The following is a 25232-nucleotide window of genomic DNA, read 5'->3' as shown; positions in this document are numbered from 1 at the left end:
TATTGGCAGCAGTTCCTGACTTCACACGGTCAGCAGATTTTGTTAGTATACTCTGACTTTTTGTGCCAAGGTCATTAATGAAAAGCTGAAATAAGATCAGTCTGAAAAGATCCTTGAGGACTTCCACACATAAGTTCCCTCTAGACTAATAATTCCTTTTCCAACCAACTCCTGTCATTGAGTCTTTAACCCATTCCTTTCCCACATTGTAATTCTTACACTAATCCCCATGTGCTCCAGCTTGGCTAATAATTTTCAGTGTGCCACCATATCAAATGTTTTACTGAAGTACAGATAAATTAGATCTACGACACTTCCCTTGTGTAGAAGAAGTTGGTTTTCTTATCAAAGAAAGATACAAGTTAGGTTGGCTTGATGTACTCTTGATAAGTCTTTTATCTCTTAGACTTATTTTACCTGTTTTACGATTTATCCTCATGTCTCATGTTTTTTTCTCTCAAAATTTGTTCTAAAGCAATGCAGATCAATGTCTACTGACCTACGTAGACAGCTGGAGCTGGAGATTAGACTGAGAACATGCTCTGGGAATTCTGGAATCCTCTGAGGATGAATGAAGTTGTCTGCATACAGTGTTATTCACAGACACCCCCAAAAAGTATTGGAAGATCCAGATTTGCTGATTTACTGTCTGATGGGAGGTTTGCTGGCAGTGTTGTCTTTATGACAGTAGTGTAGCTCTGCTGAAACTCTTAGCAATGCTCATAAGCACCTACAACATGAAACAGAAGCCTAGAGGAAATTCTGAGAACTCTTCTGCTTGGAGCCAGAGATACTCTGGTCATTCCTTCATTGCTCTGCCAGGTGATTGAGACATCACATTAGACCTGTAAAATACAAGTATGCAGAGCAGTCTCTCTTTAAAGACACGTACTGGAGTGTGAGCTTTGGGAGATGCTCTAGGTGGAATTTTGATTTGCTTAGCGTTGTTTACTTTGTCCCAGGCTTTAAACTTGAGGAGAGACTGAGTGATCAGTGGGTATGGTGTTCCTTTTCTGAGCAGCCTGAATAGCTGGGGGATGACATTACTCTTCCACCATCTGAATGATTTTTGTTCAGTTGGAGCTAAACAAGTAATGAAAGCATGACTGTGCTTCCACTGGTGAGATTTTTAGCTACTGATTTCCTGTTCTGTCTGCATTTGAGTGCGTTTTCTTCACAGTTTATAAAGCTGTTGTTGAACTCTGACAGATTCATTATGAAAGAATGACTTTAGATAGAGATGTTGACCCAGTATCAGCAAGACCCAGCTCTTGAATCTTAGTCTCTGCTGCTGTTGGGACACACAATGAACAGGAGCTTGGTGACAAAAAATACTTGTTTGCTGCAGGATGATAATTGGCTCAGTATGGAATTTAATGCAATTTTATTTGGGGATTGGTCTGTAAAGAGATTACATTTTAAAGAATCCTGGCACACGGAGGTTTTTGTAGCTGTATTTATTTAATCAGCTCTGGACACTTGAAACTTCACAGCAGTAAGCCATGTTAGACCAGGGGTCTTGCTCCAGCTGAACATGACTGGAAAAGAAAGTCTTCTGTGAGATAAGTGGGATGGAGATTTTACCACGAGGAAGGAACTTGCCTCTAGAAATTGGGGAGCAATGATGTCTCAGTTCAGCTTCTCAAGCTGCAAATTAGTGACCAGCTCCCAGTGAAACCAGTGCTGTGCTGGCTCAGGCAGGTTCCCTTGCTTACCTGCTCAATTAAATGACACAAGGTCCTCAGAAATGTCTGTCCCTGCCTTTACTCACTGAAAGCAGCTCTTACTACAGAGCTTTAGCACCCTCCCTGCCAGTCCTCTGAGTGGGGTCCTGTACATACCTCTGCAATGCAAGATGTGGTTTCAATTAAAAGCAACTCAATTTTGTTTTCAGTTAAAGCTGGGAGGGACGATAGGGGTGAAGATTGTTTTGGGAAAATAGACAAAGAAGTGGGATTTTGCTGGAAATATTGACATGGATGTCCCAGCTTGATATGGAAGTTATCTGCTGATGCAGATAGAAGCACTTGTGTCTGGAGTGGGCATGTGCTAAGTCTCTGGAACAAAGAAAAAGCCAGGGGCAGCAGTTTAAAGACTTGTTAGATCACTTTGTGGGTGTTGCTTTAAATTTTAATGGTCACTACAAATCAGTGTAACAGTAAAGCTAGAGGGCTAATGGTCTTTTAGAATAACTGAGTCAGCTGCAGAGGCTGGATCCTCTGTTGGTGTAAAACATTGCAGTTCTGTCAAAGTCCATCATAAGCTGTCAGTTTAGACCATCTGGGAAGCCTGGCCCAGAAGACTGTGAAGATGAAGGTTACAAAAATTATTGAAGAAATTGACATTATTTCTCCATCTCTCTTCTTTCCCCAGGGCAGCCATTGGGGCTCTGGCAGCTCTGCTGAGATCAAGTAAGCTTTTTTCTTCATATTCTTTCTGAATTTCCTTTCTGTGCTGTGCTGCTGGACAGAATGATCCTGTTGAACCTCATTCTCCCTTGGTATTCCCTCATCCCTTGGTCCCAAAGAACAATGCATAGGAAAGAGGCAGCAGTGCAAGAGTTTCCTGTACCAATTCTGATTCTTGGAGCACCCCCAGCCCTGTGGGAGCACAGGGAACCAGGCTGGACTCTTATTTTGAGTATTTAGAGAGCACTGGTTGTCCTGGGGCTTGGTGCAGTCAGAGAAGTGGGGGATTTCTCCAGCCAGTGACAAATACTTATTGCCCTTCCCAATTTATTGTTCCTTCCATGGAAAGGGAGAAAAGGATGTAAAAACAGCAGTGGTGTTGGGTTGTGAATGGTAAAGTGATTTTAGGAAAAGACATTGTCTGTTTCCTGCCTTTTTTTTTTTTTAAGGTACTGGAGCTGGAATATAGGAAATGGTGTTGATCCTGTAGAATCAAATAGAGCATCACATACCAGAAGTCAGCCTGAACTGTGCTTGTAGGGTGATTTCTGCAGTTCTGAGTGGCCAAGAATGTATTCTAGTTTTCTCCTTGTCCTGTGGTTCAGGGCGTGAGAAGCTCCAGGCTTTTGGAGCAGACTGCTGTGGTAGCTGCATACAAATGAGCAGGTTGTGTCTTTTGGGAAGTGTGGGTCAGGAGATGTGAGAAACAGCTCTGGTTCCTTGAGATAAATTCACCATGCTTGAAAAAGCAATGAATTATTTTTCAGGATTGCACCAGGACATCTTTCTTTGTCACAGTTAACATATTTGTGGCCCTAGCCTCAGTGCATTTGAGTGGTGCAGGGGTTCTTGGAAAGTTAAGAATCAAATCTGGTGAATGCTGTAGCACTTGAAAATTGCTTATGAAAACAGGGGTAAAGCTGTACACAGCAAAGCACCCAGAAGCACCAGAGCATGTTTTAGTTGGGATACAAACTAAATGGAAGGCAGGAATCCTGGAGAGTGCTACAGCAGTGAAGTGGTGGACTGATTATTGTGAGGTTTTTTGTTGAGAATTCCATTAACCTGCTTGCTGGGAAATGGTGGGGAGATTGTATTTTGATGGTGCTGGTGGCTGTAAGGCAGACGGGACAAGAACATGGCCATTCTGGGGATATCCCTGCGGGAGTGTCCTTGTTTCAGCCCAAAGGGATCCAGGGGATCGTGGTTATACTTGGGGCTGTGCTGGAGGTTCAGTGTCTTCTTGCTTTTAGCAGAGCTGCACTGAAAAAGCAGTTTTAAAGGGAGCAGGCAGATGGCAGTGTGTCTCCCTGATGGATTCAGCAACATCCTTCTTCATCTCAGGCTTCCAGAAGCTCTACTTGAGGCTTTGTTCACCTGCAGAGCTATGGGCTGGCTAGAAACTGTTTGGCTTCTGTCTCCTTCCTAACAGAAGCTGATGCTAAATGCTCACTTTTCAGGTGCATAACTGCAAGAAGCAAGGTATGCCTGAGAAAGAGACATCAGAGTAAGAAAAAATTACCAGTCCAGATGGACCTGGGAAATTGTGGCTCTTGTGTTTCAGAGGGGGAAGTATAAGCTGCTCTAAAGAAGTAAGTGATGGAACACAGCAAACTTGTGCTTCACCCACAAGAGGGAAGAAATGCTTGGATGCCCAGTGAGAGATGAGAGACCTTGGTTGTCCTGTGTCCCTATATCCAGTGATTGCCACGCAGTAGTAGTCAAAGAAATGGTGAATAATGGAGAAGTTTAAGTCCCTTCTAATGGCAGTGCTGTAGCTTTGTGTCTCTGAAAGTTCGGATTACTGATATGGATATTGATATCAGATACTGATATTTCTTGTCTGATCATCAGCTAGTCTCTCCCCCTTGACATATCTCTTTGCAAACATCCCAGAGTATTTTACCAATCCTCTCATGCTGCTCCCCCAATTACTGTTCACCACCTGCCGTGCCCACATGCATGCACCAAACAGCTCCCACTGAGTTCTTCCTCCATTGCCTTACTGCTTTTTTAATATCTCTTGGCTCTCCACCATGTTAAGTCTGACTTTATAATAAGGCTGAACATTCTGATTGGTAAGTATCTGTAGTGATGCTGACTGTCTGTAAGAGCATCAGGAGTTTTATTGTTCTTCTCTTTGATGTTACAGTGAAACTTTCCAGCGTTACTCATGTCCATTCTTCCTTCTTCAATTTCTAGATGTTCACTACAGGCCAGGGTGGGGAGGAGGAGGCAGATCCTGACTATAGATAAACTATAAAATATATAAACTGTATAGATAAACTGAGGTGGGGTGAGGTGCTGCAACTTCCCCGAAATCTCCACTCTCTGTCCCAGAGTGAACATGCTATTTTTTGCAGTCTCCTTTGGCTTTGCTCTATTACTTCTTTGTACATATGTCTTCAGATCTTGGTTCAGCTCTGTATTAAGCTCTGAGGAACTCATTGTGAAGCATTCCTGTGTCTTTGAGACCCCAGGTGTGGAGGGGCTGGAGCCTGTTTGGGCAGTGCTTGGAGGCGTGGGATGCCCTCCAGGACACTCTGAGCCGTGAGGTTTATTGCTTTTAGTGAACCCAAACCCCAGAATAAAGCAGGCAAACCATTCCCAGTTGGGGGGCAGTGGGATCGAACTGGACAGCTGCTATCCCAGCACAGACAAACCCAAGGGGTGCAGAGGCTGGAGGGGATGTGAGGGAGCAGGAGCCACACGGTGGCGATGTGATTATAGGGATCCCCCACCGTGCCTAATCCAATGTGTATTTTGGGTGAGTAATTTGTTTATCAGCAGGTTATTTTAATCTAATTTTGGTCGTGTTTGTTATTCCCGGCTATCTGTGCTTCCCAGAATTACTGGCTTGCATGTCTTTAAGGAAATTAGCTAGGGCTGGTCTCAGAGGCATTGGCTGAGCAGATATTGAGGGAAAAGGCTGGGGAAATGGGCAGGGCCCTTGGTGCAGTGCTTGCCTGGTAAAATTGTGATGAGCAATTTAAAAAGACAGGTTGTGCTGACCTCCTGATGGTTCTTATTTCATCAAGACAATTCTGTGTGCTAACAGCAGTTACTGCTGATGGCCTTTCCCCTCTCTCTTTCTAAATCTTCCTCCTTTTGCTGTCTTTATCCTCTTGCCTTTCCCTACAGCCTTTCATCTCTAATATCCTACTCATTCTTCCCCATCTTCCATCAACTAACCTTTATTTAACCTTTCACCCATTTCTTTTTTTTATTTTTTTTAATTTTTTATTGAACCATAAGAATCATATGCTGCTGGCATAAAATAATCATTGTCATTCTTTTCCTTTTATGTTGGCATCAAGGAGGGGCAAGTAACTCTGAGGAAGAAAGTGATGTTCTAGCACAGAAGCAGATTAGGCCTGCACTCTCTACAACTGAATTCATAATGCTTGACAACAGATCTAGTGAGGCAAGTCTTTGATCTCAAGTCGAAATACCCCATTGTTAAACCATCCCAGCTCCTATAGCCAACAGCACAATGTCTGGGATTTGCCTCATGCAGCAGGTACCCATCTCTTATCACCAGTTTAAGTCTTTATTATCTATCTCTGGATTCAAACTCCAGTGTCAGTCTGGCTCCAAATCCATGATCACGTCTTGTAGGGTACTGTGATAAGAGTTGAATTTTCCAGTTCTTTTCATGATAATCTAAACTAAGCATTGTGTCTGTCTTTTCTTCCTGAATTTCAGAATGCAAACAGTCTTGATTCTATACTTTTATCTCTGAGAAGAGTCAATTCGTTGGAAAGAAAGTAATTTTTCTATGTCTTTTATATTCCCTTCCCCAAGACTCTTCATTCATAGACGTATCCCAAATTGGAAGTAATTCAGTTCTCCAGAGAAAAAGAATGGCTTTATCTCCTGGGGCATGGCAACTTCCTGATGTTTTGCCTCTCAGGATGGATGTAATGAAAACTAAATATTGAGGAGCTGCATTATTCTCTATTGACATCCTTAATAATGATTGTTTATCTCCTTGTCTTGGCATGGGTGGTGTTTGTGCCTCCAGTGATGATCTGGGTTCAGAAAATTCAGTGCCTGATTTTGAGGAAGTCTTCCAAATTCTGGTGTCCTTATTAAAACTCTTTCAAACCACTTCAGTCAGAAAAATCGCACTGTAGATTTTTGTGAAGTTGTATTTTTGTTTTATTTGGGGTTTTTTTAATGATTTTCAACCAGAAGATACTGTGAAAATGAATCAAAGGAAAAAAAGGAAACTGTTTAGGGCAAAACTACAGGGCAGTCTTCTGGCTTCCAAGACTATTTGAGCTAATTCTACCTTCTGCTGTAATGCCCACTGGGTCTGAAGTGATCCCAGAACTTCATGTGTGACTCGGTTTCTTCATAGGGACAATTAATTTTGTTTGTATAGAGAGCCCTTGTGCTTTTCTCTGCAAAAATGGCCTCTCAATGATCGAATAAAACAGCTGTTCCCTTTGCTGTAGGAGATATCTTGCATTTTTTATTCCCTAGAGCAGAGTGGGGAAGTTGGAGTTTTTCTTATTCCTTTCACTGCTTTAGGGGCCATAGGGTTAATTTAGTAGAATATTCTTATCTCCAAGCTGTAGCAATGTATGTTCTTGGCATAATGAATCAGCTGAGTGGCATCAACAAAGAGATTTAAGCAGATAGACAGAAAGATAAATATCTCTTTGTTCTGCCTGGTAAGCAGTGCATTGCTCATCATATTTCAGGTTGACTGTAATTCAGTTTTGTGATTAAATACACTGCATGTTTTCCAGTGGTACCCGTGTTCTTGGCAAACACTTCAAAGGGGACTGGGTTGCAAAGAGGGCTTCAGAAATGTTCCACACTAGCACTGGTGGTTGTGAGGCTTTCATCTCCTAGACTGAAAACCTGACTTTAGGCCCCCTGCACAGAACTAGAATTCCATCTAAACTTTCTAGTGAGATCTCCTTGCTAATTTAGATGCAGCTTTAACCATTTGAGGCTTCTGCTTGTTGGCTGGAGATTCATGTCAGATGTTTCTGAACTGCATGGGTGACTCAGGTCCCATGTTCTGAGCTGTTGTGCTCCAACTTTCACTGATGTGCAGCCACAAATGGAGGGGCAGTTCTAGAAATATGGGAGACTAAGAAGGGATTGAAGGTTTTCCTTTCCCCCCGGTCTCACCAGGCAGAAGTGGAATTCTTGCAAAGAAAATAGGAAAGAAAATAGGATTCCAGGGAAAGATTTGGGGTGGTGGTGAAGACAGTGCTCCCTGTCAGAGATGGCAGAATAAGATTAGGAAGACACACTGTCACAGGGGAGAGTCAGATTTGCTCAGACAGATCTGATCGAGTAGTTAGTTTCGTTTTAATCAATAAACCTGGGTATGTGAAATATTTAATAAGTACAGATGAATTGAAGGACAATACTATTTATTGCACTTAAGGTTAGTATGGGATGCAAAGATGAGCACATAAGTTCACTATATGTCCTGAATGTCACACACATGCAAAAAATGTCACTTACCAACCCATCCATGTCTGGTGTCAGGCAAGGGATCCCTCAGCCTTGAGGGGTAACCTTGAGAGCTGTCCCTGCTCAAGGGGAGGTCAGTGCCACACATCCAGCTGCTACAGAGGGAGAGCTCATCTGATAGCTGCAGATATTTATAGCTTAAAGTGGTTGATGTGTATTCAGATTTTTTCTCTTAATGCAGCTTTGGCCACTGATCAACTCAGTCTTTAGCCAAAATAGTGATTTTTTTGGGTTTGGTGCTGAATTCCTACTGATGGCCTCACAAGACAGGAATCCCTTCAGTTCACTCAAAATAGGAAGCACCATCCCTGGGCACCTCTGAAAGCTGTGTGGTAGGAAAACTTCCATTCCCACTGGCCACTGACCATAACTAGGGAGAAGGAGAGGGTCTAACTAAAGAAAATCAGGAGGAGGGTCAAAAGACAGGACATTTTGCCTCTTACCACACAGATCGTACACACTCACTCCAGGAGGGGTGATTCTTGCTGCCTGCAAATCTGTGCAGTGCTGCTTGTACCTGTATGATTCATTTCCACCATCTGTATTTGTGCCAAAATATAGATAGATACCCATGCTGGTGCATCCCTAGATGGAGAGACCAACAGACACAGACAGGTGGGGAGGCCTCCTTTTTCCATTCTGCCTTCTGGAGATCTTGGCATACTTACTCTTTCATTTATTCACTACTTTATTGACTATAGAACTGAAAAAATGGAAGAAAAAAATAAAGAAAAACACTGACAGCACAGGAGAGCAGAGGAGAATCAATGAAATCCGACAGGAGAAACAAAATGAATGTGTTTTTTGCCCCTTCAGCAATTAATTCTCATTGCTTCTGATCAAAGGGTTCAGGAAACTGTAGCCCTTCCTCTCCATCTCTTTCTCACAGAATAGAGTATCTCAGCTTTATTTTGAAGAAACTGTTTTGATCATGAAGGGGGTAAGTACTACAGAAAACATGTGAGGAAACAGCAGAATTATTCTGCTCACCTTCCTCCATGCTTTTCAAGGAGTATTAAATCTAAAGCATAGGACAGTTGTGTGTTCTGGTCCCTATGGAGTTGAGATTCAAATGTGGAGATCTGTCTTAAAAGATCACAAACACACTTTGAGAGAATTTTTTTTCAATAAATTCCCCAAGAAGCTCTACACACAGTGCTTCCCAGCTTTTCCCTCTTCCTATTGACATTGACACAGAAAGCTTAGACTTCAAGCTCTGAGTGCTAGAGGCTATAAAACCCTAGATCTAGTCCAATTTCATCTGTCCCTGAACAGCTCAGAGAAGCTCTGAGTCTGATCTAAATTGTCCCTACCTTATGCTCCCCAGCTCTCTTCTTCTTGTCATGTTTTATATACTTATTGACTTTTACAGAGCTTCCTGAGTAATTCTTCAAGGAAGATTGACTGATTTAAGGGGTTAGTCATCCTGCAGGTTAGTAAACATGACAGCTGGTTGAGGATTAACAGGAAATCATGAATAAAATCATTGGGATTGATAAGGGATTCTCAGGCAATTAAAGTTTTCTTGCAGAGAGTCAAATAGAAAACAGAAATACAGAGTGAAGGTCAAAGGAGGAGGGTGACCTTCTCCATGCTGACAACCACTGAGCCTCAGCAGGCAGAGTTAGTGTAGGTGGTTACCAGCAAGGTGAGGCAGTGCTGGAGAGCTGCAGGACAAGGTTTGGGAGCCTGGGCAGAGCTGTGTAGGACTGGAATTGCTGTGGGACCAGCAGGTCAGTGCAGGGGCATGGCAGCAGGGTGGTGTGAAGATGCAGAGCAGCATTAAAATGAGTTTGCAACCTGGGCTAGGGATGCTGGTTGGTACCAATGGTAGAGGAAATTGCAGGAGCAGACCAGAAAAACCCTCCAATCCCTCCAATGTCCCCCTTTCCAATGTCTCCATCTGCTTCATCACTGGAATTGAGGTGTGCTGCCCACGCTGCTTCCTGCTTGTTCCTTCCATAGCTTCTCTAGTTGCTGATTTTCTTCAGGCAGCATCTTTCTATTCTCTCACTTAGCCTCTAGCTGCTTCTCCTGTCCAGTGAATCCCCACTGATGACTGTCAAGTTCCAGGTGTGAGAGGCTCTGGCACTTTGTTTAATGAAGTGGGGATGGATTGGAGCCCACTGACTCTGGAGCAGCCACACCAGGAGCCATCTGCTGTGAGCTGCAAGGGCTGACTGGCATCCAGAGAGCTCAGCTCCTGCCCTGCTCATGCTACCTGGCCCCCCAGTTGATTGCTGAGCTCCTGACAGCTTTTAATGTGTGCCACAGCAAGGAGTGGCAGGATCAGTCAGGAAAATTTAGGCAGGGTTGGTTTAAAGGGAGGGAGCCTGGAGTCTGCTGTGGTTTCATATTTGTCCTAAAGGCCAGGGCAAGGCATGCAGTGAGTGAAGGGATGTGTTTTAGAAACTCAGCAGAATTTGTATTATATCACAAGCTTAATCATCTTCTCTTTTCAGTCTGATATCCTGGAGCTACGTGATTAAGGGAATATTGTAGATCTCCTTTCATATTTCTATAAATGTATTTTTAAAAAAAATATTTCTTGGTAATTTTCTTGTCCATGCAGTAAAGCCTTAAACATTATCTGAATGTGACCTTTAAAATCTTGGAGCCAGAAAGCAACAGAATAGAAGCCCAAACTTCTATTGCTCGTGTTGGTGTTTTGTTAATTTTTAAATACTGTGGGTTTCCAGAATCACTTGATTCATGGCTTTCATTATGCAGGTATTTGTGGGAATACATTTAGAAGTGAAACATAATTTCTCTGGCTGTGACAGGACTGTACAGCCACAAGGTTTTTGAATTTGTTGATCTCAGCAAGGTGTTCTCTCAGGACTGAAGTGTGGCACTATGTGAAGATTTTATGCTGTTTGACTACTCTTACTTTATTCAGCTTTTCTTATTCCTCAGGAGCTTTCATAGTTTCAGGAAATCTTGTGGTGCTGCAACTGGAATTAGGTTTATTAACACCTGGAAGGAGATACAGGCTTATAGTTTGGTTCAGCTGGAGGGTTTGTGTTTCCAGACAGGACACTGTTGTGGTTTGGTTTTTTCAGGTATTGTTCCAAGAACATAGGTCATGTTCAGCAAATAACATTTTAAATATTAAAAGAAGGTAAAAAATAAATGTTTTTTTAACTGAGACCATTAAGCCAGAATGAGCAGGTGCTCAAGTCCGAGTTCAAGCACTGAGTAGCCCAATTACCAAACAGGAAGGAGTTGAATTCAGCCTTTTCTCTCCTTTTCAGAGTCCAACAGCCGCCGGGCAGTGAACAGAGGCTACCTGGGTGAATTGCTGAGACTCTACCAAGACTGGCATCTCAATGATGTCTCCAACAACTACATTTACATTCGTAGGGGTCTCCTGCTCTGCCTTAAATACATCACCAACATCCAGCTGGGCAGGGAGACTTTCCTTGGTTCCCGGGGAATGGAGATTCTCTTCACAAGTGTGCAGGTAAGTGATGCTTTTTGTGTTTAAATGGGGTGATTTGGTGCTTAGGGCTGGGTTCTACATCCCACTGCAAGAAATTCCATCATTCTGTACATTCAAGATAGGACATATAGATGAAAAACCTGATAAAATTAAGAACTATCGTTAGTACAGTTAGTACTTTAGAAAAGCTGAAGTGTTTAATTTTAAAACAAACCTTTATTCCTAGGAGATGCATGGGAATTCTAGTTCATGCTTTTATTTCTTCTTTTCTCTTTCCTTGTGTGTCCTGCTGCCTGCTTGGACTACTTCTCCTGAGGAATAATGCAATATCTCTGTAGGGGAATTGCTTGGCCTTTTGTGAGATTTTTCTTTACAATATCCAAATGATTCCACTCAATCAGCTTTTTAAACAAAATGCTCATTTAGCCAAGCCTTTCCTAATGAGAAACACCCATCAACGGTTTTTTTTCAGGAGGTTAAATTTTAATCTTGTGAAACATGAATGTGAGTTCAAGAAAGATGCTATGGTCCTGTGGATGGGATGCCTATAAGGTATAGAAAAGGCAGGTACAGAACAGTGAGAGTTTCCTCAGCCCCTCAGCAAAATGCTTCCTTAGCTTACTTTGAACTTGGAGAAAATCGCCAGTGTGATTCTGAGGAGTGTTTCCATTGTCATTCTTCCTGGCTATGCATTATCTCACTCTAGAACCATCAGAAAGAAAAACCTGTCTCCTTCTCCCTTAAAAAATCCATTGCCTTATGATTCAGTGTGTTTTTCTTCCCCTTCTCCATCACTGTCATGAACGATTCTTCTGTGAGTCATTTCTTACCATCAGCATATGGGAGACTTCTGGAGTTTTTTTCATTTCTTTTCTCAGGAGGAATTGACCTTTTCTTTAGGTAGGATGAGGTGGCCAGAGCCAGCAGACCTCCCAAAGAATTATGGCCTCTGTTAATGAGAAGTCCCTGGTCTGAAGAGATGTGAATAGGGTGGATGGAAAGAGCTGCTCGAGGGTGGATGTTGGCTCGTTCCCTCTCCAGAGCCTTCCACAGCCCATGGAGCTTTCTGAGCTAACACCTCCTGATAGCTCAGCCTGGGAGCAACTCCATGGGAAGTGCAACCGTGGGGTCACCTTGGGTGAACAAACAGGAAATGACATACCAAGGTTCCAGAAAACACTGCTAATGCTAATCCTTCCAAAGGTCAGAAGTGGAGTGGAAATGACAGCTTCAGGGCCTTCCAGTTTCCTTTTTTTTTTTTTTTTTTCCCAGTGTGTTTTATCAGGGAGACCTTGGACAAGGAATAACCAGGGTTGATAGATTCAGAGCTCAGTATTCTCTCACTGCTTCTTTGGGATGTTGTCAGTCTTGCAGTGTCTCTCCAAGCCATGAAGTGTTGGCAGGAGTCTGGCAGCCCTAGGAGGTCTCACTCGTGCTCTTCCCTTCTCTAACCTGAGACAAAGGCTGCTGTGCCATGCAAATCTTCATAATTTTCATGATAGAAAGGTGGGAAATCTTGTCTCTTGAGATGGACAACAGGCTGTAGCAAGAGAGAAAGAGATGAAGACATGACAAGACAAACAGCTGCTGACTGGGAAAGCAATGACTCTGTGTGTGGACAGTATTTTAGTGCTTTTAGGGAATGCTCTAGCTGTGGTGATTAAGCTGGACCAAACTCTGAGCAGCTAATGAGGTTCTTAAGATGTTAAAATCTGGCTAGAAAAGTTCCAAAACTTTTTAGGCTTTTTTTTTGTTTTTATTTCTTATACAGACATATTTATTGAAATGAAAACCATTTTGCCAAGATAGATTTGTTTTAAACTCCAGTGGAAATTCAATTTACAAGGCTGGTTTTCAGTTGAAACCTCTCTGGCTGCCTATTGTCTGGGCTGATGGACAGATGAAATACCTGAGCTTTTAATAGTCCTTAAGCTTATTTCTTTACATGAGGAGCCAATAGTTCAAAAACTGTCACCTCACATAGATTAGAAGTGCCTGCTGCTCTGTTTGAGGAGAATTTAGAGATATTTTGGGGGAATTTAGAGATATTTTGAATTCTACTTCTACCTGGAATAAAAAATACTTTTAGATGATGAAATCATTAATAGAAAGGTAGTACTTTCTGTTCCCATTCCCTTTTCCTAGCTGCACTTAGATTTTCCTGACAGTTAAATGGTATATTCACATTAGCACTGTCTGGTTTTGTGTGCAGTAACAGAGCTGCCTACTCTGAGACAAGAAAACAGGTTTGTATTGCTTTAGGAGAGACTGCTGCATAGAATGTTATCTTGGTATTTTATCACTTTTCCATCTGGTTTCTTAAACTTGCCTTGTTTCTCTTCAGCCTTTCCATACTACTCTAAGATAATATTATCCTATATTCCACTCTGTTTGCCAGTAGGAGCATCCATCAGCATCGCTATCTTTTGTCTTACTGTCATATTGAAACCTCCTTTTTTTTCTATATATCACATACTATAATATCTGTTCTATTCCAGATTCAGTGGAAAAAAGATTGAGTGTGGAGATTAAAAAGCATATCTGAATCCAGGTTAGCTTTTCTTAGCTGAGGATTTACTAGTCCCTCATTCACATTATTCCACCACAAAATAAATGGGATAGCTTACACACAGAGCAGTCTCCTGCCTGCTTCCCAGGTGTCAGTAAAAAGGGCTTTTCCAACACACTGATGTAATAATTTTCAGTCATTTGTAAACAGTGTTACCTTAGAATCTGAAAGCAGTTTATGAGAAGTAATGAAAACAGTCCCACAAATTCCCTCTAAGGTATCTGAAGGCTTGTTTACACTTGTGAGCTAATTTGCTGTACAGAAAAATATGACTTTCAAATAGCATCATTGAGTAACTCCATGTGTTGAAGTTCATTGTCTGGATGAACATGCCTTGTTCTTGACTGTTTAAATTCACTTGGCAATGAATTAAGATGGTTGTCCCAAGGCAGGCAATTAAACAGTCCTGTGTTCACTGCTTTAGCAAAAACAGATCAGTTGTAGTAAACTAAACTAGTAGACTGTTAAGAATATTAGCCTGTTCCCACATGTAGACAAAATTTCCTAATCTTTCCTTTAATAACAATCAAACAAAGGCAACCATACGAAGGAGTGAATAAATTGAAACAGAAATAGAAACCTTTCTGCTCGGTGTTTGCTCTACCCATAATAGAACTTTCCTCAGAGATGCTTTCATAATTTTCTTTTCTCTCCCCCTAGTTCCAAACAGCCAGAGAACTAGAAATACATATTAAAATTCTTGTAGTGAGTCTTGTAAGCATGTCAGCTTTAGATGATTTTTTTCTATCCTCCCTACAGGAATCCTTGTTAATCCCACTGAATCTTATAATGCCGTTCAATCATACATGAGAAAACAGAGTAGAATCCTCTGCAACCAAAAGAACCCCAATGCAGCCATTTTACTGCTCCCAGTTATAATAAAGGACTTTATAATCACAGAATCATTTAGATTGAAAAAGACCTTTACGATTGAATCCAGTCATTAACCCAGCACTCTCAAGTCCACCACTAAACAGTGTCACCTTTTCCTAGAAGGAGATCAGATTAGTCACACACAGGCATCTGTGTTCCAATGGTCATTTTATGTTCTTTATGTTCTTTTGGCCCTTTGCCTGGTTTTGCTGAATGTTTGGATTGTCTGGGTTTTTTCTTTTTGTCCAGCCCAAATCTTGACTATGTGCTGTCAGCCAGTGGCACGAAGTATCTGTTCTTTTCTCTTGGTTGTTCCATTTTATCTCTGCTGCAGGGATACAAAATTATGAAATAGTAGTAGAATGTATTGCAATGTTTCTCTCTTGCCTTATAGCATGTTCATGCTGCTTATCTAAGTTGCATTCCTGTTCTGATGAGCTCAGTCTTAGTTCCAAACCAATGAAGAAAACATGCTGAGAGGCAAAGTGAAAATTGTGAATTTGGATAAGAGGGCTGGGATTTCTGAGAATTGCACGCATTGTTTTTAAAAAACTTTGCTTTTGTGCAGCATTATTGTCCTTTATCCAAACTCCCTGACTCTGTTATATTGAAGACATACACGCTGTGATGTACGAAGACATACATCACTTCTATGATGTCCCAGGGGCTCTTTGCTTTAGTTCTGTGGGGATTTTGGTTTGTTTTATTTGCAACAAAAGTGTGAGGAGCTCACTTGCACAACAGTACAACAAAAAATACAAAATACTCTGTCTCCGAAGTGTACCTGGGCTCTAAAAAAATCCTTACATGTCTATTTTTGATCCTCTGGATTATAGAAGCAGAAATTGTGGGATACTGCAGTTATTAATTATTTTATGATTAGGTAATATATAGTGATTTTTCAGAATAGCTCTTAGTCCTAATGCTTTAACCACAGAGATCAGAGTACAGTGGGAGTGCTCTCTTTGAGAATACATTGTGTACCATGAACACACTGAAATTGTGGTGTTGACTGTGTTAGTTTATCTCTGAGTTTTGGCACGATGACTCTGGGTATAATTGTGCTGAAGGGGCAGAAGCACAGATTTTGGCATGTTTTGGCAGCCAAAACGTACACATGGGCTCCACAAAACATTTTTAAGTCCATATTACAAACCATATTGCTTCAGTGCTACTGTTACCTGTGTTAGCTTCCTTTAATGTATTGACTTGGAGCAGAGCTCGGAGCTGCTGTGTCTCACAAATGGCACACAGGGATGGAAGTCCCCCGAGGTCCATGCTAACCTGCTTGTCTGTAAGAGATGGATTGCAGGAACTCGAGGCCTTGCTGTTCCAGTTGTGTTTCTTCAGTGATAAAAAAGAAGGGGAAATAATGTGAGCAATATGAAGCAATGGGTCCAGCACTTTCACATGATTTTCAGGTACAATCACAGTGAAGTTTCCTTGACTTGTGAATATTTCCAGAATTTAAGAAATACTTGAAAAGGAATATTGAAAAGTGATAACTAGACAAGATTATTTCAAGAGGAAACCTGTAGGTCTTACAGGACTGGGAAACCAAGATTATGACTTTTTGCAGTAGTTTATGGGTGTAATGGGGTAATGATTGGTAAAGGGAATTATGTCCTCATCATAGGAGTGGCTCTGCTTTGGGGGGATTATGTGTGACAGGGAGGACTGTTGTAAGAAGCTGTTCTTAATGTAGTTCTTGTTTGTTTCCTTAGGACTGTTTATCTTGTAAAAGTCTGGATCCTATCATAACTACTGCGACTCACATTCTGAGAAAGTGCTACCCCAAGGAGCATCTGCCTGTGGTGACTGTCAGAAGTTCCTATTCCTTCCCTCTTCCTGGGAATGCCAGTGCTGAACCTCCATGTGAGGGATCTGAAGGTAAATGGCCAGAGGGTGAGTTCAGAAGGAGGAGAAGGAGCATGACATGAGAATTAAGTGTGGGATCTGAGGAAGTGAGACTTGGCATAATCCTGAGGTTTACAGTTAAAATTAATCTGATAACCTACAGTGTCACTCAATAGGGAAGAAATTACTCCCAGGTCTTCTTGAAGCTGCGAGAACCTGTTTGGAGAATAAATGCAAGAAGACAGAAAGGAGCAAGGAAAAGGAAAAAAATCTTCTGTTATCCAAAAAATAATGGAGCAGAGTGGGTAGAGCAGAGCTGGAGATGCCATTGCTCCCCAGTAAGAGACAGAGTCATAATTGTGCCTGTGCACTGGCTGCTTGGGGGGTAAAAACTGCAGCCTTTTCAGTAAAGAATTGCAAGAATTATTATCCTTTTCCCTTTCTAAAGCAAAAGCAGATAGCAGTCATGCTGCCTGAGTAAAAGATGGGAGCTCTTGCTGGAAAGTAGAACTCAAGCATAGGCAGGAGAGCTGCTCTGCAGAAAAGGCTCCGTGATACACAGAAGCAATTTTTGCTGCATTCAATTTCGTGTGGAAGATGCTGAAATACTGTAACAATCATAGCAGTAAAACACCCTAATCTAGATAATACAGATTAAGAGCATCCTGTAATATCACTGCAGCCAAGCAGAAAATCTCTGCATTGCTTTGCAAAATGAGTTGGATCCATATCATGGGGACATTTGTCATGGTTTTGAAAGGCAGTGCTTGAGTCCAAGAGAAGAGAGCTTTAAAAACTGGGTGAATTAGTGCCAAATTCATTTATATGAGATTAACAAATGGGATTTGCTTTAATAGGGTTGTGGTGGGTTGTGGACTGTGTGGCACACGTAGAAGAATTTACACTTATTTCTCTGCGGGGTATGAGAGGGATATTAGGTTGAACACTTTTGTCTCCTTCCTACTTCTGCAGGTGACAGTGAAAGTGAAGGGGAGGATGAGGCTGAAAAAGACTGGGATAACGAGGATGTGGAGAGTAAAGAGGAAGTAGGTATATGAGCCATAGTTCCCATAATTCTCTACATACTGGAAAATAAAATTTTTGTTGTCTGTTTTGACACTCTGAAAGATTATCTAAGCAGAGAATGTAGATGTGCATGTTGGTCCCATGTGAACACACTAGATTGGTAATAGGAGGATACTTGAAAGAAGGGAAGGAGAATGCACTGACTTTCACTAAAAAGTGCCCTGCTTTTTTTTCTGTTCATTTTCATGCTTGTCACCCACGGTGGAGGGGATTTGGTGACTTCTCTGTTCCTGCAGAGACTGCCCAGAATCACATCCACGGTCAGGGATAAATGGTGAATCTCTGATCCACTAGGCATGTACCAGGAAAATGGCACTTAAGGAAATTTGATTTATCATCTAGGAAAGGCTAACCCTCTCTTTATTCCCGTATCAGTGCATATTTAGGCTGTGCACCTACCCTAAGGAAAAGGTTAGTTCTTTTAAGCCACAGCTGGTGCATTTGAACCTATATGCCTTCTTTATTTGCTGCTGCACACAGACAAATAATACTATTAATTATTCAATACTTGTCTGAATTCTCCCTTAACACTCTCCCTGCAGTGACCTAACTGGCAAAAAAACCTTCTACCAGCTGAAGATAAGAGTGCAAACTTTTTTGTTGTGAAAATACAAACAAGCTCATATGCAAATGTGAATAGTGAATACTGCTAATAATTCTTGTCCACATAAAGAGGCTTGGGAAAGCAAATTAAAGAAATGAAGTTGCAAATACAGTCTAATTAGAAATGATTGAGACTTCTGTGAAAGGGAGTTCTCATTACTTGTCCTGTCTCTTTCTCCTCAAATATTAAACCGATGTCATCCAGGGAAAAAAGGAAGTTAACCCCCCACATTACCTGAGTGTCCTAACTTGCCCCTGTCTGGCTGTTTTTATCTGAATATTAGAGCTCATCAAGATGCTCACTAGGAATAAAGCTTATAGTGGATTTATCTCCTTCTTTAATTAGTTATTCATTCAGTAACAGCTCCACTATGCTTCTGAACTATTTCATTATTCATAAGGATTTACCAAGTAGATGTAAGCAGTTTTGGGGTTGTTTTTTTTTTATTTTGCCTAAGAGCTTATTCTGAATATGAGTTTAAATACTGTTTGTCTGGTTTACTGGCCATATATCTCCTGTAAAAAACCTTGCTAAAGGGGAAGCAAGCAGGGAATGGATAATGAACTTTCAGTTTATCCCTTTTTTTTTTTTTTTTTTTTTGTATGAGATCTTTTGCACAATGTTTGCTGGTATTGATATGATTTACAAACATTTTCACAGCTACATAACACATCCATGCATGCTAGCAACACCAACTAAACTGAAACTTGCTTTACCCTTCCATCAAGAACTGTTCAGAGAGTTCTGTGAAAATAAAAATCACCACATCAACCATCTATTCTTTTCCAGCTGAAATTTGAAGCTTCTTATGCATCAGTGTGCTCTCAGTGGCAAATCCTTTTCAACTGACCTCATGCTCCTGGCAGGTTTTCACTGCCTTTTAATCTCTGCCCAAACAACCCTTCAGACTCTGCTTTTTCACCCAAGTGTGGCTTATGGTTTGAAATGCCATGGACGCTGGTGCATTCAGCCAATTTTACTTTTTTCTTTTTATAACAGCTTTGGAAACGAATCTGTTTGTCAGGAGTAAATAATTACTTTGATGGCATTTGGTGGGATGTAGACATGTTGAATTATTTGAATAATGCTGTAATGTAATGCCCAGTCATCAATGCCATGTCTCCATCCTTTCCAACTTCTTCTGTTTGTTTTTTGTTTGTTTTTTATGTAATAGTCAAATGCTTGACACAGTTTGGCTTTCGTTCTCACATCTGATATGGGTGCAGCTGCACATTAATGAACAGCAGCCTTTGACTGTGAAAATTTCAGATACTGTTTTTATCCTCAGTTCACTGATGGTTGAAATAATCTCATGGGACAGGTATAATACACGTGCTTTTCTGATTCTGCTTTTGTAGGATTGTGACTTGGAGACAGATGTGAATAAATTGAGGTCAAGGCCAGCTCTTGACCGGCCAGAACAAGAGCTTGAAAAATATGAAGCTCTGTGTGCAGAACTTTCTCAGAATTTTCAGGTATGATTGTAGTGCAGTTTCCTTTATTTGTGAACGTTCTAGAATTTAAGAAATACTTGAAAGGGAGTATTGACAAATAATAGCAAGAAAAGGTTATTTTAAAAGTGAATCTCTAAGTCTTACAGGACTGGAAAGCCAAAGATTATGACTTTTGCAGTAGTTTATTGGTGTGAATCATGAGTGGTGAAAGGAATGATGTTTGATGCACATTTGTCTGGGTGTAAATTAAGTAAGCACTCTTGAATCAATTGCCACATGAGAAATCTGTCAGATAATTTGTATCCTTGCTGGCAATTTCAACAGCAATATCAAAATCAGAATGAGATGTGAAAAGTAAATACTGTCAACTAGTGGTTTGAAGGAAGAGGAGATTGCACGGAATGAAATGAACAGTTCAAATCATTTTTTGTAGTGGTGCTTGGGACAAGAAAATAAGGAATATGGCACTCATTACAAGGTGTAGAATTTAAGAGAGCTGAAAACCCTGTTTCAGATATGAATCTGAAAAAGATCACTGGGTTAATATATCTCCTGTATGCACAATATTGTGATATTGATTGTGACCATAAGTAGCCAGATGGAATTAAATCATACTCCTGCATGAAGGTGGAGTTTTGCATGACAGCTTGACCACCTTTTCCTTCCTGTAATATTTGTATTTTAAAAAAAATGCCTTCCAAAATATCTTCCCTTCTTTGTTGGAATGATTGTTTCTGGTTGAGTCATCTGGGCGAGTCATCTCCAATCAGATCCTTTTGGTTTCTGAGGATTTCTGTTGAAGCAGCTTTGTGGATAGAGAAATGCTGGCAAGTGGTCCATGCACTGAGTTTGCTCTGGCTGTTTTATTGGTTGAGTACAGTTTTGGGAGATATGTAAATATTTCCTCTTTTCCTCCTTGAAAGGTTTCATCTGGAAGGAGGCACAATCTGTCTGTAGTTTCTTTTAATTTCTTCTGCTTTTTAAATTCAAAGGAGCTTGAATTTGAGTCTGAGGAAAAGAAGAGCTTGGAGGACAGGACTGAGAATCTTCCCTCTGCTCCCTCTCATTTCATTCCAAGTGCTACTTCTGTGAAACATCCAAACTGCAGATGGAGAAACCAAAGTGTCACAGAGATGGGACCAGATCCAGGGGAAGAGGATTTCAAAGTCCCATTTCAGAGCTGGAGGAAGAAGGAGGAATGCATATGGGATAAGAATGATGAAAAGAGAGACATTGCTGAAGAAGCCCAGGATAAAGACTTCTGTGAGGAAGAAGATCCATCCAGGAGTCATGTGTTTGCTTTGTGCCCTCTCCCAAAAGATGTTGCTTGGTACAAGAAAATGTTTTACCCTCACTGTGAGACCTCAATCAATCCTAGTCCTGAAGGGAGACTGGAGAGCTCAGATATAATTAGAAATCTTCTGGAGAAACACCATATCCCATTCCACAGCCCTTGTTTCTATGCAGCCAGGGCCAAATGTGTGAAGTCCATCCCAGGCTACAGAGAGCTGGCATTCCCAGATTTCTGGGGTCACCAGCCACCTCCCTACAGCAAGCCCGTGTTGGAGCGCAAGCACGGGGTCCAAAGGTGACTGTGCTTTAATGTAGTGACCATTTCGAGAGCTCTTGAGCTCAAAACTGGCTTTTGTAGGTCTGACTCTAACAGCTCTTGTTGAATGTCTTAGGAAGTTACTGAAAAAATTTTTTTATATCCAATTATTTGCCTTAATTGGTAAATGCATCAATATACCTATATTTGTGATAGGAATCTAAGCTGGGTTGTGAATCTGTGACCTTGTTAGAACACAAAGGAGAACAAGTCCATTTTAGAGCTGGAGAAGCCTCTGTGTCCTTATGAGATGTATTTTTATCTTCAGTCTTACTCATTATTCAGCCACCTTTAGTGCTTGCAGCATTAGTCCCGTCTGGTTCTTTCAGGGAAAATCCTATCTGTCCTCTCAGGAAGGACCTCTCGTTATTCCAGTGCTCAGATGAGTGGGAAGCTGTGTTTTGAAGTTGTGCTGGGAGAGAAAGCTCTTATAACTACAGTTTTTTGTTCCAAGCCGGGCTGTATGCAATGACCTTATATTTCATTTTAGTGATTTATGGAATTATTAGCAGGTAGCAAAGATGGTGGATCCTATGCTAAACTTTAGAGTTGATCAACAAATGGCATTTGTTAAGACCACTGATTTCTGACTGCTAAGGAGAGTGATTATTTTTGCAGTAAATATATAAGCTAGAAATCTTATTTAGAGGAAAAATCACTCTACCATCTTCTTGCAGTGTTTCCCTAAAAGCTCTGCTTTCATGGCTACAGCAACATGTGTAACTGTATGGCTAAAATGGGACTAATCATATCATGCTTTGAGGCATAACATGATTGCTTCAAAGGTCAGGAAGAAAATCTGGTATTCCACATTTGACCATCTTCAGGGAACAGAGGAGCTCTGTTTAATAATGAGTAGAAATCAGCTTGACTTATAGTCAATATTCACTCTGAGTCAGATTTGTAGGTTTGTAAATTATGGCAGATATTTCCTTACAGAGTAAGACTGGCCACTTGGGGGTTGGCATTTACTGGGAAGAACTGAGGATAAATAAAATTTGACACAATCCAGTAGTGAATAAAAAATTTTGCAGAATCAGTGGTTTAACCCAAAAGGCAGCTTGTTGTAATGGGGATGGAGCAGAAGTGTTCTCATGATGGGAAAAAAGTTCTCCTGGAATTAGCACATGGAAATCTTTTCCAGTCCTTAAAAAGAGTTTCCTAAGACTCCTTCTAGAAGAATATTCTCTATCAATATTTCTCACACTGTCACTACAATTTGCTGATTTGCTGATTTTTTCTTCCCAGGGACAAAGTCCTTGATGATGTTCGTCGCCTAATCCACCCTGAGGATGTGATAGGAAGAACTGTGTTTGATTTAGATGATCCCAGGTGGGTCACTTAAACTGAGTGTGCAACCAGGGGCAGTGCCAGTGCTGTCACTGAGCTCAGGTTACTTGATCAGCTCTGATACAGGTAAAGAAGAAAGAACACAGGAGTTGAAGGCTAACAGAGGAAATACCCAGGAGGAGCAGATTCCTTTTAGATGACGCCAGGGAAAGAATTTGTTGTGGAAGTCACTGGAGGAGGAGAGCATCAAAACCTTTAGCTAGAACAAGAAAATACACCAAAGGGACTGTAGATTGTCCCTGGATCTGTCTGCATTGCATGCAGTGATTTGGAGCAGAGATGTGAAGACTGGTGCTGGGAACTGTACTTACAAATCCATCTTTTCCACCCCCTGAGGCAGCATTTCCCATTGAGTGTCTGCACAGCCAGTGTCACAGGCTGTAGATGTACCCTGTTTCAGAAGTGTGACACTCCCACAGCACTTCTGAAAAAACCCTCAAACATCTGGCCTTGTGAACTGCTTTAAGAGCTCAGCTATGGTCTGTGAGAATATGTAGCACCAGGCAGTTGAGAGGGTCCCAAATTTAAAGAAATGTCATTCAGAGAAAGGACAGGTGACTTGGAAGACATTCTTTGGAGTAAAAAGGAGGCAAGAGTTTGAGGTAGGAGAAAGTTATGTAGTTGCTTAGGATTAATTTAAGGGTTTCTAAGCAGCTGGAGGAAGAAACTGTATAGATGAAGGAAGAGTAAATACAGAGTAATTGTATAAAACTGCTTTCTGCAATTAGTGAAATAATAACAGTCCAGTGGGAAAGTAAGTTGAATAAAGAAAACAAACATGGACAGCAACAAAAGAGTATTGGGAAAAGCGAAGATGTGATTTAGAATTACTGAGCGAGAGTAGAGAGAAGCTGCATTGGATAGGAAGGTTATGGATTTGTTCACCTCCTCCTCCTTCCCAAGGTCTTGCTTATTAAAAAAATTATTAAAGCCGATTTTAGCATATGAAAAGTGCTGAGGAAGGCTTAGCTTTGAAGCAGCCCGCTTACAGGTGTCCTTGCTTTGCTTTCCAGCAGTGGCTCAAGCCCAGCTGCTCCAGGCTGTCTGACATTTTTCTCCAAGTTTGAGTCGGGAAACCTTCGGAAAGCGATCCAAGTGCGTGAGTAAGTACCCCTGCAGAGAGGTGTCCCAGCCTGCCTGCTGCTGTGGCCACAGCATGGGATGGTGGCCTTCTCCTGGCTTTGGAAAGGGTCAGCCAGGCAAGCAGGTTAGATGATGTGGAGCTTATTATGCCTTCTAACACCTGGATGTCACGGAAGGAGCATGAGGAAGAAAACAGAGCTCAAAATGTTTTGACTATTATAGTGTGAGTATTTAATGGTGCTTGATGGTGATGCTCACAAGATATCAATCAGTTTGACTGCATAGCCTGCTGTCAGCATGTTCAGCGGCAGACAGGAGGTGTTCATAGCCACTGCTTTTATTATTTTCCTTGCAGGTTTGAGTATGACCTAATTATGAATGCAGATGTGAACAGCAGCCAGCATCACCAGTGGTTCTACTTCGAGGTCCGTGACATGAAGGCAGCAGTTCCCTATCGCTTCAACATCATCAACTGTGAGAAGTTCAACAGCCAGTTTAATTATGGTATGAGCCTTTGGGGAGTTGGGGTGGCCTTCTCTTCACAAGAATATCTTTCTAATGCTGTGAAGGTTTCAAACTCTCCTTGTCTATAAGTATAAGGGAGACTGTAAATTCAGTCTTATCTGCCCTGAAGTCCACTGAAAAAGTCACTTTAGATTTGTCAAGGAACCTTTGTCTATCCTCAGGAGGACTGAGGAGGAAACTGAATATTGAGACCTGGGAGAGGATTTGTGAGGGGAAATAAATGTCACTGTTGTGTTTATGGAGCAGAACTGAAGAAGAATAGCACTGGGTTGGGAGAGCTGAGGGGGAAAGACAATCTTTTGGAACTGAATGAGCAGGATAGGATTGGAAAGTACTTCTAAGATTTAAATAAATGTGATAATTCTCAAACAAATATTCATGATTCTTCATTTTTTTCTAGTAAGACATCTTCAGACCTACTGAAATTTCTGTTGATATTAATGATGATAAAAATTCTGTTCCTTGTGGTCTTTGAGCTCCTGTCATGGTTCAAGAGGAAAGTAGAATGGTTCAGAAACAGGCAGAACAAATCTCATCTTTCAATACCCATTTTAGAAGAGAAATTATTTCTTCTGAAAGGAGACTGTGAATTGAATTCTTAGCTGGCATAGGGTGGGGTTTTGGGTGGTTTTTTTTGGTGTTTTTTTTTTTGTTTTGGTTTTTTTTTGTTTGTTTGATTTTGGTTTTTTTTTGTTGTTGTTGTTGTTTGTTTGTTTCCATGGATCTCTGTTAATTTACATCAGCTCCAGACTTCACTCAGAATTTTTAATAAGTCCATAATATTAGACTTTGCATTCCTCTGAAGCCCCGTGGCTCCAGTCTCTGGCATCACCAGGATGACTCTCTGAATATCAGTGTACTGGTAACAAACAG

General features: G+C 41.2%; 1 protein-coding gene across 2 annotated transcripts in view; it reads left to right on the top strand.

The window, feature by feature from the left end:
* Positions 1-25232, top strand: part of AGBL1 (AGBL carboxypeptidase 1) — a 266522-nt gene that overhangs the window by 42457 nt on the left and 198833 nt on the right. Inside the window, exons 6-14 of one of the 2 annotated variants that reach the window (XM_088172621.1) lie at positions 2374-2411; positions 11162-11370; positions 16516-16681; positions 17621-17694; positions 19697-19813; positions 20785-21380; positions 22650-22733; positions 23768-23854; positions 24190-24338. In XM_088172621.1, the coding sequence (XP_088028747.1) occupies positions 2374-2411; positions 11162-11370; positions 16516-16681; positions 17621-17694; positions 19697-19813; positions 20785-21380; positions 22650-22733; positions 23768-23854; positions 24190-24338 (1520 nt within the window). Of the gene's footprint in view, positions 1-2373; positions 2412-11161; positions 11371-16515; positions 16682-17620; positions 17695-19696; positions 19814-20784; positions 21381-22649; positions 22734-23764; positions 23855-24189; positions 24339-25232 lie in introns of both variants that reach the window. The other variant, XM_088172620.1, reaches the window with a different exon arrangement.

This window comes from Sturnus vulgaris, chromosome 13 (assembly GCF_052056855.1).
Source record: "Sturnus vulgaris isolate bStuVul1 chromosome 13, bStuVul1.hap1, whole genome shotgun sequence".
NCBI classification, from domain to species: Eukaryota; Metazoa; Chordata; class Aves; order Passeriformes; family Sturnidae; genus Sturnus; species Sturnus vulgaris.
The sequence above is the reverse complement of the archived record's forward strand: the minus strand, read 5'-3'. Positions and strand labels throughout refer to the sequence as shown.